Source organism: Oryctolagus cuniculus, chromosome 8 (genome assembly GCF_964237555.1).
Source record: "Oryctolagus cuniculus chromosome 8, mOryCun1.1, whole genome shotgun sequence".
Taxonomy (NCBI): Eukaryota; Metazoa; Chordata; class Mammalia; order Lagomorpha; family Leporidae; genus Oryctolagus; species Oryctolagus cuniculus.
The window spans coordinates 56,284,737-56,300,267 of NC_091439.1; the positions used below are offsets into that span (position 1 = coordinate 56,284,737).

The 15,531-nt window shown below is 40.8% G+C and overlaps 1 protein-coding gene across 3 annotated transcripts in view; it reads left to right on the forward strand.

The window, feature by feature from the left end:
• Positions 1-15,531, forward strand: part of COL25A1 (collagen type XXV alpha 1 chain) — a 530,060-nt gene that overhangs the window by 507,702 nt on the left and 6,827 nt on the right. Inside the window, exons 32-36 of one of the 3 annotated variants that reach the window (XM_070047774.1) lie at positions 3,533-3,586; positions 4,991-5,017; positions 6,353-6,406; positions 10,192-10,269; positions 12,069-12,107. In XM_070047774.1, the coding sequence (XP_069903875.1) occupies positions 3,533-3,586; positions 4,991-5,017; positions 6,353-6,406; positions 10,192-10,269; positions 12,069-12,107 (252 nt within the window). Of the gene's footprint in view, positions 1-3,532; positions 3,587-4,990; positions 5,018-6,352; positions 7,395-10,191; positions 10,270-12,068; positions 12,108-15,531 lie in introns of those variants that run through there. The other 2 variants (XM_070047775.1, XM_017347366.3) reach the window with 2 other exon arrangements.

Below are 15,531 nucleotides of genomic sequence, written 5' to 3' on the forward strand. Positions count from 1 at the left end.
AAAAGACATTCACTATGCAAAATAAATATCTGACCAAAAAAAAAAAGAAGAAGAAGAAGAAGAAAAAGTACTGCAGCATCAGCAGCTGGTCTTCTGTCTGGAACTTCTCACCCGCTCTGTTTTTCTCCCACTTTTTCTTTTCCTCACCTTGGAAAAATCACACGTTTTTTGTGTGCCTGAATGAAATTGTGTCATCAATTTCCCCACCATGCAGGATAGGATATAAAGAAAATGTCCTAAGAGTGAGGCCTTCAGAATGTTGGAATGAGTCACTGTGCGGGTTTGTGGTCTTTTAAAAACTAGATTGATTTTCATCAGTCTGGGGTAATTTGCTTTTAAAAAGAGTGCTGGGTAGTGATTTCTTTGACGTCCCTTCCAATTCCGTAATTCCATGTTCTATAAATGGAATTTATTCATGCAGTAAATCTTTATCAAGTGCTACTATGTGCAAACTATGGAAACACTCTCCCCTACTTATGTGAAACCTATTCTGTAATGTGTTCCAGTACATTGAATAAGACCATTATAATTGATTCATCATCACACGGTTTTTTATTAATAATTTTATCAATACTTACATACTCAGTGCTGCAGAGAAAACAGCTATTTTCTCTGACCTAGAAGAGTTTACAATCTAACTGCATCCAAGAAAAAAAAAAAAATGTGTAAGAAATGGCCAGAGAACGACACCAACTGATACACAAACAGTGTAGGAAGACAGGTTTTATCCAAAAATGCTTCTAGAAAGTGATGTATCCTAGAGGAACAGAGTCCAAATCTGGAGTTTCCTTACTTCTAAGATAAGTCAACAACTTCTGTAGATCATCTTAATTCTCTCTCTTTCTCTGTAACTCTGTCATTCAAATAAATAGACCATATATACATATGAAAGCTTTGAAAAGCCACGACGCTGTTGCTGCACATTCACTTTCAAGCATTGCATGGAGAAACCCAGCCCATGTAGTGTACTAAAAATGGAGAAGTAGGTCTTGGGCAGCCTTTTGGCAGCATGCCCCACAGCTCGAGAGGGTTTACTGTTTGGTAAATCAGCTGCCACTTCCGATAGCTCCACAGTGTCACAAGGGTATCAGGTCTCAGTGCTGGGGCAGAATTAACCAGAGGAGCAAATGAAATTGCGAAGAATTTCTGAAGGCATAGTTGAAGTCAGATGGTGGGCAGTGTAAAGTGTTACACTTGTATTTACTCGGCATGTTAGCTATCTTAACTGGATCATATATCAGTATTCTCCAAGTGCCCCTCTGCCAAAGTGCTACACTGGAGTGTGGTTCTCAAAGCTAAGTGATTGAGGCACCATCTGGACTCCTAGGAATTGGCAAAGGGAGCCATTCTACAATAATTCTCAGTGTAGAAATGTAGATTAAATAACTGGAATTAAAGTAGATCAACTTAAAAGAAACCAAGCATTTGACAGTCAATGCTATTACAGATTTCTCATAGGCATGCCTTTCAGTATTAGTATTTGGGCCTCCAAGCACATGAGGCTCCTGCATCATTTGGTCTTGTAATGGCTTCAAGACACTAGAGAATGTGTTAAGTTTGAGAGGCTCAGGAGTGCTTTTGCATTACTTAATCTAGGAGAAGAAGTTGTGCATTCAGATCCATGAGGCGCTTTGGGCTCTCAGTGACAGAAACCAAACCCAAGAAATGTGTTGTTTTCTGTGACGAAGTGGTCAAAGGAGTTCCCTGAGCTTTGGTTCAGTGCTTTGTCATCTAACCACAGGCAAGCTGGTGGTAGCAGTTCCAAGTGTCCCCTCCCTTGAGCTGTCACGAGGACAGCAAGACTTGCCCCTCCCCAAAAGTAGTAGAGGATGGCCCCAGTACTTGGGTCCTGAACCCATGTGGGAAACCTGGATGAAACTCCTGGCTTCAGCCTGAGCCAGCCCTAGCTATGGCATCCACTCAGAGAGTGAACCAGTGTTTGGTAGATTCTCCCCCTCTCCCCTCTCCCCTCTCTCCTCTCCGTTTCTCTCTGTAACTGCTTTTCAACGAAATAAATGAAATCTTAAGGAAAAACAAAAAAAGAGTTATTCCAATGATCCCAATGTCTCTCCCTTAACAAGGAGAACACCATTCCCAAAGTTTCCCAGCTGATTGCCCTGACATCAAAACTGGTTCGTGTGTCTACCTCGGAAATAATCTCTAGCAAGATAAGTGGAATTGTCATTTTTAGCTTAAAGTAATGATTAGGGCTGGGCTATTCTAGAAGAGAAGCTCCAGATGGCTTAGTGACTGCTTTATCCAAATAAGCCGTAGTAATAGTCATCCTAAAAACAAAACATGGAGCATTGGCATAGTGGTTAAGGTACCACTCTATCCCATACAGAGTTCCTGGGTTTCACTCCCTTCACTGTCTCTGAGTCTGTCTTCCTGCTAATGTGCACCCTCAGTGGCAGCAGGTGATGGTTCAAATACTTGGGTCTCTGCCACCCATGTGGGAGGCCCAGATGAAGTCCTTGGCTCCTGGCTTCCACCTGATCCAGGTCCAGCTGTTATTGGCATTTGTAGAATGAACCAACACATGGAAGATTTCCCTTCCCCTCCCCCCGCCCCCTTCTCTCTCCCCTTCCCTCTCCCCCTGCCCCTCCCCTTCTCTATCCCTTTCAAATACATAAGTAAATTTTAAAACAAAGCAAAGGCAAGGTTCTCTGTTAAAGGAAGGGGAAAGAAATAGTTATACTAAAATTACCTGTGAATATTTTTAAAACTGAACCTGCTGTATTCTGTGGAGTTATTGCAAAGTACATTTGTGCTGGTTTATGTGAACCCTCACTCTTTCTTTTTTTTGAAATAACTTTTCTTGTTTTTTTTTTTTAATATTTATTTTTATTTGAAAGAGTTACACAGAGAGGAGAGACAGAGAGAGAGAGAGAAAGAGAGGGAAAGAAGTCTTCCATCCGATAGCTCACTCCCCAATTGGCCACAATAGCCGGAGCTGCGCCAATCCAAAGCCAGGAGCTAGGAGCTTCCTCCAGGTCTCCCACACGGGTTCAGGGGCTCAAGGACTTGGCCCATCTTCTACTGCTTTCCCAGGCCATAGCAGAGAGCTGGATCAGAAGTGGAGCAGCCGGGACTAGAACCGGCGCCCACATGGGATGCTGGCGCTTCAGGCCAGGGTATTAACCTGCTGCACCACAGCGCCAGCCCCGCTAACCCTCACTTTAAAGTGCCACCTCCTACTACTTGCGTACGTGCACGTTCAAGTGCACACACCCACCTCACAGCAACACTTTCAGATCAAATGGAAAGAAACTGATTTTGAATTAATGGTGTTTAGGTTGCCACGCCCTTTTCATTAAAAGCAAGAACTCTCATTGTATAACACTAATAATCACTGCTATTTATGGCACCACCGGTTGCCAGCATACAATTCATATGTTACAATCACATTGAATCATGAAAATAATTCTGGCAAGAACATGTATTATTATTTGATAGGCTGGTTCTTATGTAGAAAAAAAACTGTGAATATAGATGTGCATGTATCATTTCAACTTTCTACTTTGAATTTCAGGGTGAAAAAGGAGCTATGGGAGAGCCTGGACCCAGAGGGCCCTACGGCCTACCTGTGAGTTGACGGTCACGTGAGCAGTTACCACCTATAGCATGCATCCATGACCTGTCACTGCTATGGTTTCCCCTGTGTGCAAACTAATCACAATAGAGGAGCAAAGACATTTCACTGATTATGTACAGTACTGTTAGTTTCGTGTCCTTAAAAGCTAGGCCTCATTCAGTGTCCCTCTCCTCACATCCAGACATACCCACGCCCTTCACAACAGGATCAGAGACTGTAAGAGAAACAGCAGAGAGCTGAAAGCAGGATTTTGGCATAACTGGCACTTCCTGGAAGGGTCACTGTTATCTAAAGTGGGTGTGAAAACTTCATTTAAAACAACCTTCTTCAGACTTCATCTGTACTCAACGGTTATTTGCTAAAACTATTCCTGCTAGTAAAAATTATTCCCCCAATTAGATAGATATATATGGTGCCATGATATTTCTGACCTTTCTAAGCTGCTGTAATTGACAAATAACATCCAGAACATAGAACGTTGATAGTGTTCCAACTTCTTGAAAATTCTTAACTGTGCTGAATCAAACTGAGACCTGAGACTGGCTTCAAACACATCTGTGCAATAATTATCATTGGATCAGTTGAATGTGGTAGGACTACAGAGAAAAATGTCATATTAAGGGTTTTAACCTCCCCATATCTTTCACATTCATCTTATGAACTAAAAATGCTATGCTTAAACCATGATTATATTGATGCTAAAAAAAGGACACTGATTTTGAAATTGACAGATCAAAGCAGTCTTTCTGGAACAGAGGGTGGCAACCCAGGGTAACAGTGTAGGGTTGTCCCCCTGCTAACCTGTGCTGTGGGTGTGAATTTATCATCCTTGCATGACAGTATTATGACTCCTTTTCTATCTGGGGATCCTTCACTGACAAAGCTTACTTACAAACAGCTCTTTAGTTGTGACTTTCACACCCTTAATACTTATATTCAACGTGCACATCTGGCCAAATTAACACTACATTTTAACAATAAAGTGTTCACATTCTTTACTCATTTATGAGCTAACTACTAGCTCTGTCAAATTACAGTAGCATTGGTTCCCATACTTCACGAATGCTGGTGTGTTTTTGCATCAACTAAACAGTATGATTTTTGCTTTCAATTCCACTTCTGGATGAATAACTTGGATACCAGGCATTAAACTCCAGCTAATATCACTCTGTTTAGCCTGATACATAACTGAAAGTTCTCACCATCCTTAGCTGTAACAGTTAGCAGTCACTTCATTTGCCTGAAAGAAACTTGTGCTGCTAACGGAGCATCCTCTTCACGTTTCTGAAGCAGTATTCTAATGCTAGTGTTGCATGTCCAAGCACCCTTAGATAAAGCAATAACCTCTTCATCAAACTTAGGGACACTAATGTAGCTACTATGGTTCTTTGGCAGGGGAAAGATGGAGAGCCTGGTCTTGATGTAAGTAATACTTACAGTAAACAACTTCTTATCATAATAGATGCTGATGGTCTCCATCATCAAGAACAGCAAGAATACTTCCTCTTTTTATTGCACATACAGTTGTGCACAGAGCATACATTGCTGTGCATGTAGATAGCAATGTAAAATATAGATGAATATAAAAGCAAAAACATCATTATCGAGTATAAAATTAACAACTGACAGTGGATAGTGGCCCTTCAAAATCCTTTCCCAAATTAAGGATACTCCTGACAAGAGCATGGAAAAATATGCATAAAATCAATATACCTCTCACATAGTATCCTCAGGGAATGGTCGATTATGTTTTTCTTTTTTTTTTAAGGAAGTTAAATCAGTATCCTTTTTTTTAGATTTATTTATTTATTTGAAAGAGTTACACACAGAGAGAGGAGAGGCAGAGAGAGAGAGAGGGAGAGAGAGGGAGGGAGAGGGAAAAAGAGGTCTTCCATCTGATGGTTCACTCCTCAATTGGCCACAACAGCCAGAGCTGTGCCAATCCGAAGCCAGGAGCCAGGAGCTTCTTCTGGGTCTCCCACACAGGTGCAGGGGCCCAAGTATTTGGACCATCTTTTACTGCTTTCCCAGGCCACAGAAGAGAGCTGGATGGGAAGTGGAGCAGCCAGGTCTCGAACCAGCAGCCATATGGGATGCTGGCACTTCAGGCCAGGGCATTAACCCTCTGTGCCACAGTGCCAGCCCCTATTATGTTTTTTTTTCAAAGCTATCATGCAATATTTTTTATTTTTAACAGTGAGTTCCTACATGTCTGATGCTAGCATAATTCTATAAAAATAGAGACTGTCGAAAGCACAAGCATCTAGAAACGTTCGCTGCTCAGCTTCTATTATGTGAATAATGATAGTAGCAGAAATCATAACATTACTATCTACTGAGCACCTGCTACGTGTAGACATCCCTCTGGTGTGCACATCATCTCATTTAACATTGACAATCTCTGTGCAGCAGATATCCTTAACCCCATTTGACAATCAGTGGATCAAAGCACAGAGGTGATTGATCCAAACCCATACAAATCAGTGAACTTTCCAGGATTCAAGGTTGTATCCTGGGATTCATTCCACTCTGCTTTCCATAGAAGAAAAACAGGATACCTGTGGTGTCTAGAAAAGTGAGATGTTAAAAAACTATTATTTCTGAGTGTTAATCTACCTGTCTTAAGATTATCTGGCATGCCATTTTTCATTTTGTTTAGACACATGAAATCCTAAGAGTTTTTTGTTTTTATTATTTTCATATGACTTTGCCATACTTAACACCAAATATCTCCTGGGTTTGCTTTTTATCCCCCAGGGCTTCCCTGGTCCACGGGGCGAGAAGGGCGACCTAGGAGAAAAGGGAGAAAAGGTGACCTCCCTGCCAGCATGTGCCTGTGTGACTCTTCTCACGCTGTCTGCTTTGCTGCTGCACCTGTGTGATTCCTTCTCATGCCTAGTTCATCCCTATCCTGTGCTCCAAAAACCCACTGATGCCTCATCCGAGGATTCAGGCCTTAGCCAAATGAAGTCGGCAGCACTGCTGGAAATCAGGGGACTGTCTAGCATAGGAGAAAAAATATCCCCAGATATCCAAGCTATAGTCTTTCAGTTACCTGATGCCAATTCTTTGAAAAATATGATATCCTGGGGTTATTGAGAAAGTTTCAAATAGCACAAATCTGATATTTTGGCAGAGCCCATCTAACACAGTAAAGCCAGCATCTCATTGATTGTCACATCATTCCCAGTAAAGAAACAGAGAAATGTGTCTTGGTTCTTTTTAGTGTAGGATAAGCAGTGCAGTGGACCAAGCACAGAACATCCATTGCACAGGACTAGAACTTGCTGCCTTCAGATTTGGAGCTGGATGCTGTGGATTATTTACATGAAGATGTTTGTGTATTTTAGGAGGTTGATGTTGAGGCTGTATTTTAGTGCCATCACCTCCAGAATAGATAGGAGCCTTTGTTAAGCAAAGGCAAGTTTGGATTATAGATTTTAAAAATCACTTCTTCCCTTTCCTCTCCATTATTCTTTTCTTTATGTCTTTTTTTTTTTCCCTCTCTACTTTGCTTGAACATTTGACCTGATAATATACCTAAAAAGAAGTTTCTTCATTGGACAGAGCAGATCAAGCAAACAAAAACTCAATCCCTCAACAGACTAGTAAAAATCTTAAAGCAGTTGAAATTAAATATTTACAATCCAAATTTAAACCTAGTATATTTCTCAGATTAGACAGATTAGACAGCATCCTGCTGTCTTTAACAACATACTTTTTAAAAAAAGATTTATTTATTTGAAAGTCAGAGCTACAGAGAGGGAGAGACAGAAAGAAAGAGAAAGAGAGACAGAAAGAGAGAGAGAGATAGAGAGAGAAAATATTCCATTTGCTGATTCACTCCCCACATGGCTGCAATGGCCAAGGTTGAGTGAAGCCAAAGGTGGGAACCAGAAACTTCATCCAGGTCTCCCACATGGGCAGCAAAGGCCCAAGAACTTGGGCCATCTTCCACTGCTTTTCCCAGGTCATTAGCAGGGAGCTGGATTGGAAGTGCAGCAGCCGGGTCTCGAACTGGCGCCCATATGGGATGCTGGTGCTTTGGGCCAGGGCATTAACCCACTGCGCCACAGCACCAGTCCCAGGAAAGTTGGATTCTAAATGTGAAAATTATATATGTATCATTCTTGGACATGAGAAATAAAAATCAGCAAGAGCCCTCATGTGCTCAGATCCCCAGTGACGGATGGTTTTCTATTGCATGGGTGATCACTTCATATTATAAAATAATGCTGGTGAATAATAACATTGGTACCTTCTTATTTGTACAGTAGTATCTCTTCTCTTTCAAACTTGAGGTTCACTATAAATACTAGTGAACAATGATGTCCGTAGTCATAAAATGACTCTTTTCTAGGGACTGGTTAATCTGAGCTGATTTACATTTCAAATAATAAATGAATTGAATTCTAAATTAATACCCAACACACATGGTCTCAGTCACACCTACATGAAAAAGAGTCCATTGCCTTCTGGGAGGGAAAAGCTCACTCAAACAAGATTACATCCGTTTTATGTCATGATATTGAAGTTATTTTGCTAGGAAGGATATTGATTCATGTTGCTTACATGAACAACTTATACCCAAATTTTCCTCCTGTCTCACTTCCTGTCATGCCTGCTCTCATTTCATCCTGGATTCTTGTGTCTTTATCTTGATCAGGATCAATTAAGTCACACAGACTTTCTCTACTTCCCCAGTATTCAGGAAGGCCAATTGTTTGATTCTGCACCTTGTGATGCAATCTTTTTGGCGCACAGGAGATAAACAAGGAGCTTTTACTCATGCTGTTAGAGTGAACTATTAATTGTGAATGTGTCTCATATATTGCTGTTATGTATATGTCTTTTCACCTTTGACTATTCATGTTGTTTGGCTTCAGCAGGTGTTCAGTGTTATTATAACTGCCATCCTATTTCAGAATGAACACTAATTTAAATTTGTACTATGTTGTATTCCATATTTTGCACAGCACCATCTCCCTGTCTCTAAATTTGTAGAGGTACTTCTGCTAATGTGAAACAGCTGAGGTGCATTCCTTCCTTCTCCTCCTTTTGCCTCCTTTCCTAAATTCCTCCATCCCTGTGATCCATGCAGATTTCCCACAGCCTTTACCTTGATTCCTAAATACTAATGTCCATGGCTACATTCCACTATGTAATCATCCTGCCTACTTCATTTTCACTGAGTCCAAACTGTTTCCCCTCCTTGAACAGATTTTTTTTTCATTTTTGGCTTTTATTACATTGTAAGCTGGAAACTCATTTACCACTGTAAACACCTGGCATGAGATCAATAAGAGAAGTGAATTAAAGAAGATCCTGAGGTTTATAAATAAGCATTTCTCCAATTGGCATTGCTGCAAAGTATTAGCACTTTGAACATTTGTTTACCTGGATTAATAAGGAGAGTATTTGCTTTTATTTTTGCAGAAAAGAATGTTAAAGGAAACAGAAGCATGCCTAAAATACATTGAATATTTTGTAAGGAGAACTTACATGAAATAAGTTGGCTCTGTCTCAAAGGTGTAGAAGCTGTGAATATCTGTTCTTGTCCTCTGGTTCAAGGTAGCTTTGATCTGTTACAGGATTAGTTAAAAAAAAAAAAAACACACACAGCAAGTTGACAGGAATTAAAAATTGGGTGAGGCATGCATTGTTTGCCTGAGCTCCACCTGCCACGGAGTGGGTTCAGTACAATTGGTGCCTGTCGCCCTCACCAGATCCGTCACACAAGCCCTTGATCCGCAGTGACTGTGACAGTGTGGTCCAAGTCAGCACCAGTCTGCCTTTCTGATATATTATCCTTTTGGGTCACTTTCTTTCATCTTGCTGAGTATCTTAAATAGAATCCCATACACCTCTGCCTGCAGTCCACTGTCACTCTGAAAGGATCTGTCATTTGCTATGGTATCATGCCTTACCTAAACCATGAAACAGTGGTAAATGCCCTCCCAGACTTTCCTTAGCTAAACCACCTTTTGAATCACCTTTATGTCCACCCCCAACCCCCAAATAAAACCTGTCTTTCATTTAAACCCTTGTATCCACAGGGGGAAAAGGGAAAGAAAGGCAAAAAGGGGCCTAAAGGGGAGAAAGGAGAACAGGGTGCTCCTGGATTAGATGCACCCTGCCCGTTGGTATGTCTGACTCATGGAACCGTCTCCAGTCCTGTGTGAGGGGAGGCCATGGGAGAGGAGCAGGCTGAAGGGGCCCATAACACTGGGGTCTCAGATTGGGGTCATTTAACTTGGACTTTGAGGTACTAGAGCATCTGTCTCGGGTTTTCCCCACCCACTGCACATCTTGTCTCTGACCACTGGCTCAGCCTGGTATCTTAACCGGTCACTGTGCCACTGGATTCCGAAGATTGGATCTCAAGAGGAACTGGTGCCATTCCACGTCCCTCAAAAGAAAAGACCACCGTTTCCAGACATGCCCAGCTCCACTGTATTGGTCCACCTTCATTAGATGCTACATTTCCCTTCAGACTTGCTCCTCTCCCAGCCTTTATTGTAGTTCTTTCTTTAGCAGAATTTGTGTTGAAATGAATTCTTGTGTTAGTAACGTTATGAGTTAATCTTTACAAACAGGGATTCCGTGGCGTTAAGGGGGAAAAAGGGGAGCCAGGCCAGCCTGGCCTGGATGGGCTGGATGCCCCTTGCCAATTGGTACAGTATTTCTCTTTCCTACCACCCTGCATGCAGTTCCTTTGCTTATGATCTACTCATTTCCGTCCATTGTAAAGTGGTGCTTTCACAGCAAGCTTCACACGATACACGCACTGCATGCATGCGCATGAACAGGCTCCTCCCTCCAGGGAAGAGAGCAGGCACGAGCTTCTATCCATGCTGCAAACTAATCCCCTGGCATGATCCTCATGACTGACACGACCGCCGCATCTGTGTTCTTTAGACTATTAATATAGCCAATAAACATTTAAATATTATGCTGAAATTCTATGAAAATATTGGATGCAAAGGCATTGCTAGGCCATAACTTTTGGTTGTATGTTTAACTTTTTTTTTCTTTTTCTCTAAAATAAAGAGAGGTATTTTTGTCTCTTCCATTAAATTTCTATCAGGCTGTAAATTGGGCCAGACCTGCAGAATTTACTTCTGTGGTCAAGAGTTAACTAGTTCAAGGGAATGCTATCCAGAGACCATAGGGGGAAAAACCGAACTCCTCTGCACTTCTGAAGATGATAATAGTCTGCAGCCCAAGCCCTCTTCTTTGTCCCATAACCGTTTCAATTTAATGGTCTCTCCTTTTGAAACTCACTTTCCTCAGTAGACAGAACTCCCTTATCTCCATTAGCATGAACTCAAAATCCTCCTTATACTAAAATCTAAAATTCTTCTGGTTGATCCTTCTCCTTGTACCAATCTGGCATTACTGAGTTTTTCCCAAATATTTTATAAAGCTATTTCAAATTATTTTTTTACATTTAAGAAGGAAATCTCTCATCATTTCTTAGGTTTAAATTTTAAAAAATGTAGTGGTTGTGTTGATAGTTGTACTTTTTCTGCATGTTCTTAAATTATTCTTCAGTTATCAGCATGGGTCTTTAAAGACAAATTTATATTTCTCAAATCTTTAAAGAGAATGTATTTATAAAAAATGTTAGTCAATAATTATGGTTAAAAAATCTTAATATGAAGTACCTAGTGTTTTATTTTGTCTGCTTGTATTGTTGATAAATTGTATTTTATAATCACTTTATTGGGGGAAAATACAAGCATGCCTTCATAATATACCAACTCTTCCTGCCTGATTTGTATCATTTGTATCTGAAGAATGCTCAGTTAAATTTTTGTAACATTTAGGAACACATTATTTTCTCTAGAATTTGTTAGTTGAACTCCAAAGAATATGAATAGAAACATGGATGAATGCTATGGATAACAGTTTATTGTAAAATATAGATAAGCTGCCTGTCTTTTAATTCAATTAATTATGTTCTAATCTGTCTACTTTCAATGTAGAAAAAGTGAAAAACATTGGTATGTGAAGAGCTATGAACTTCAGATAGAAATGGTTCATCACTGATTATTCAGCATTATCATGCATTCACCCATAATCCATAGTGATCAGGAGAAGTTATTTTGATTTATTTAATAAAGATAATTGTGAATGATGTGTTAATGAAATTAAGAGGTACAGTATGGATTTGTTATCTAACAGTATAGCTGTGAGTATATCACTTTGCTTTTTATAAATTGCTTTTGCAAAACTAGGCATAGCTTTTTCTATACTTTATGTACTTTCACAAAGTGTACTCTGGAAAATATTGCAATTGGCCCCATTTTAAACTAACACTGGATAATACATCGGCACTTGCTGATTAGTAAAAGATGTCTATGACAAAAGCCGCCCAACAGAAATCTATTTTTTAATTACTGAGCATGTGTACGAGGAAGTTTGCTCACTCTTGTAGGGCCTGAGAAGCTTTCTCTTCTCTTTCCAACAGGGGCCAGATGGATTACCCATGCCTGGCTGTTGGCAAAAGGTAAGCTATTGGAATTATTTTTAGAAAGAAGCACTCTCCCTTTCATCTGACCTGCACTTTTCCATTCAGAACAGAACTTTTGAATTTGACATTCAGCAAAGTTCTTTGGGTCTGAAAAAGCAAGATTCCATATCTTTTCCATATATTTATGGATGATTTCTTTCTGAGCTGATGAATAAAAACATTTCTCATCAATCATTATAATTTGGAATCTTCCCAGTTGAATCCTTTGGAATGGAAAAGAGCAATGCATCTTAATAATGTTTTGCTTCTCTCTAGTAAACTCTTTGCCCCCCCCCATTTAATGCTATTTTTAATTGCAATTCTTTTTCTATTCACACTCAATTACTTAGACAAATATGATAATGCATGGTAGAACCCTGTCAAAACCAGTCGCAGAGCTGTGAAAGCAGAAAATAAAGTGTAATTTCTTCAATGGTATATTGACTTACTTGCCTGATTAAATTTACATGGGCATCCTTTCTGACATTAGTTGACATAAGCATCTTCCATGGATGTCTGTGGTTGCTGTGTATATGTTCAGTAAGGAAGAGAACACATCCTTTATAGAGCCTCTGGATACAACTGTGTTTAGTTCTTTCACCTAGGGAATATCGTTAATTTCATGCATACAGTAGCCCTGTGAAGTATTATTAGCCTCAGGGATACAGATGAGAAAACTGAAATGAAGAAATGTGAAGGAACTTCCAAGAGCACAGAGCTAGAACATAATGGAACAAGGGGAGTCAGTGCAAGGCACTGCGGCACTTAAAGCAGGCAAGAGATCTGTACCTGCTGTGCTCCTCAGGGAATACCAAATCTGGCTGCAGTAATGGAAAGGCCTTGCACGTGCTCCCAAAAGACAGGAACTTCTCTGCAAAATGAGCTAAAGGGAGATATTCAAGCCACTTTGATCATTTGGAAGTTATTTTCTCCAGCATCTCGCGGTTCATTCAGTAATTTCAGACAGGCACGCTTCACTGGCAAAACTGTAACAAAGGTATGCAGGATTGCAGAAAGATGAGGCGAAGCTTGACTGCTAGTTGCCTTCCATCTCAGCAACGCTGTCGATGAGAGTTCCTGTGTAGCTGACCTTCCTTCTGAACCAGTTTGCCTACTTGGCCAGGGAAAGGAAAATCTTCCCTCTCAGCAACATCATTTATTTAGGAGCTTCCTATGCTCCACTTTCAGCCTGACAGATAATTAGCTCAATCATCTCCAAGGTCAAGTGGGCCTCCGGAAGATGGACCTATCATCACAGAAAACTATCCTCACCATCACAACCCCAGCTCATGACGTTCTAAAGACGATCCTGAGCTAGAATTACCACTTCCACTCCACCCTTTGCTCTGCAACCCATTAGTGTAATGATTTTTTTCAGTCCAGCCATCGGCACACTTTCGGGCAACAGCTCAATTTATGTAGTCTCTGATACCTCTTAGAGCTTGGGGTTCATTATTTTTTTGGGCTGCTTATGAATGGCTCCTCTCTTTTGTGGGCAAAATAATAACGGCAACAGGCAAAGGACTCACTGTCCTTTTGGTTCATGAAGTAGTCAAACACAATAGTAATAGGAATCACATTAGAAAAGCAGAAATTTCCCTTCTAAATACTCATTTTTTTCCCCAATGAATAGATGCTATGTTCTATATAAGGTTAAGATTCTCATGAACCTTGCATCATCTTTTATAAAGAATAATAATGAGGCTGGCGCCGTGGCTCAATAGGCTAATCCTCCGCCTAGCGGCGCCGGTACACCAGGTTCTAGTCCCGGTCGGGGCGCCGGATTCTGTCCCGGTTGCCCCTCTTCCAGGCCAGCTCTCTGCTGTGGCCAGGGAGTGCAGTGGAGGATGGCCCAAATACTTGGGCCCTGCACCCCATGGGAGACCAGTATGAGTACCTGGCTCCTGCGATCAGATCGGCACGGTGCGCCGGCCGCAGCGCGCCGGCCACGGCGGCCATTGGAGGGTGAACCAACGGCAAAGGAAGACCTTTCTCTCTGTCTCTCTCTCACTGTCTACTCTGCCTGTCAAAAAATTTAAAAAAAAAAAAAGAAGAATGATAAAATTTCAATAGCATTTACCACACCCCCAACACACGCACATGCAAATCATCCTGATCAACCTGTCTGAAATGCCAGCCCCTTAACACACAACAATCAGAAAAATGAAATGTTCTCCAGTTTCTTATGTGGTCAACTGAGCTATGCCAAAAATGGTCAAATCAAATTTTTTAAATAATACTTTAAAATAAGACCAATAGATTGCCTTTGATAAGTCCTGTTTTATGTGGACTGCCTTCTTAAACACTGCTATGTTTATTAGGCTTTAGAACACTGTGGCAAATGCTTTTGAATTTAAAATTCAGGTTGTGGTACTTGTCCTGGTACAGAGGGCTAAGCTGTCACCTGCAGTGCAGGCATCTCCAGCTATTCCACTTCCCAACCAGCTCCCTGCTAATGAGCCTGGGAAAGCAGCAGAGGATGGCCCAGGTACTTGGGCCCCTGCCACCCACGTGGGAGACCACATGAAGTTCTAGGCTCCTGGTTATGCCTGGCCCAGCCCCAGCCTTTGTGGCCATTTGGGGAGTTAAGATCTCTCTCTGTGTCTTTCTTCCTCTCTCCCTCCCTCCCTCTCTTTCTCTCTCTCTCTCTCTCTTTCTCTCTCCCTGTCAAATAAATAAATAAATAATATTTTTGAAAATCAGATTGTGATAGCAATATAAATAACTGTGGGTAATTAACAAGACCTCCAGATCATATTACTCTCAATATTTTTTTCATATTACACTATTTGATCTTCACTTAAATTTCTTTTATTTCCAGATGTAGTTCAGTTTTCTAAATTTACCAATACAAGAAGAGTTGCTAAATTTGAACTGAAGTGTAATGATGTGCCAATTCACAGTGTAATTATAATAGTGAATAGCAGAAATTTTTGTTAAATATATGTGTAGGCTAATAAACTTGCCACCCATTCTCATCCAGAGATAAGAAGCCATTTGTAGGAAAAATACCCATAGCCTTGTCCTAGAATATTACACCTTCAATTTATTAATTTTCACTAGATTTTAGTTTTCCAGGTAGATTTTAGTTTTACGAGTTTGTAGCAGAATCTTCCTAAAGCAAAGTAATGGGGTTTCTTCTCAAAAGATTTACTTACTTATTCGAAAGGCAGTCACAGAGCCAGAAAGACAGATAAGACAGAGCGAGAGATCCCATATGTTGATTCACTTCCTACATGACAGGAACAGCTGGGGCTGGGCCAAGCCAAAGCCAAGAATTCCATCTGGGTCTTCCACATGGACCATCTTCCACTTCTTTCCAAGGCAATATTCTCAGGGAGCTGGATCAGAAGTTGAGCAGCCAGGCTCTCAAACCAGTGCTCATACAGGATGCCAAATCGCAGGAGGCTGCTTAACCCAC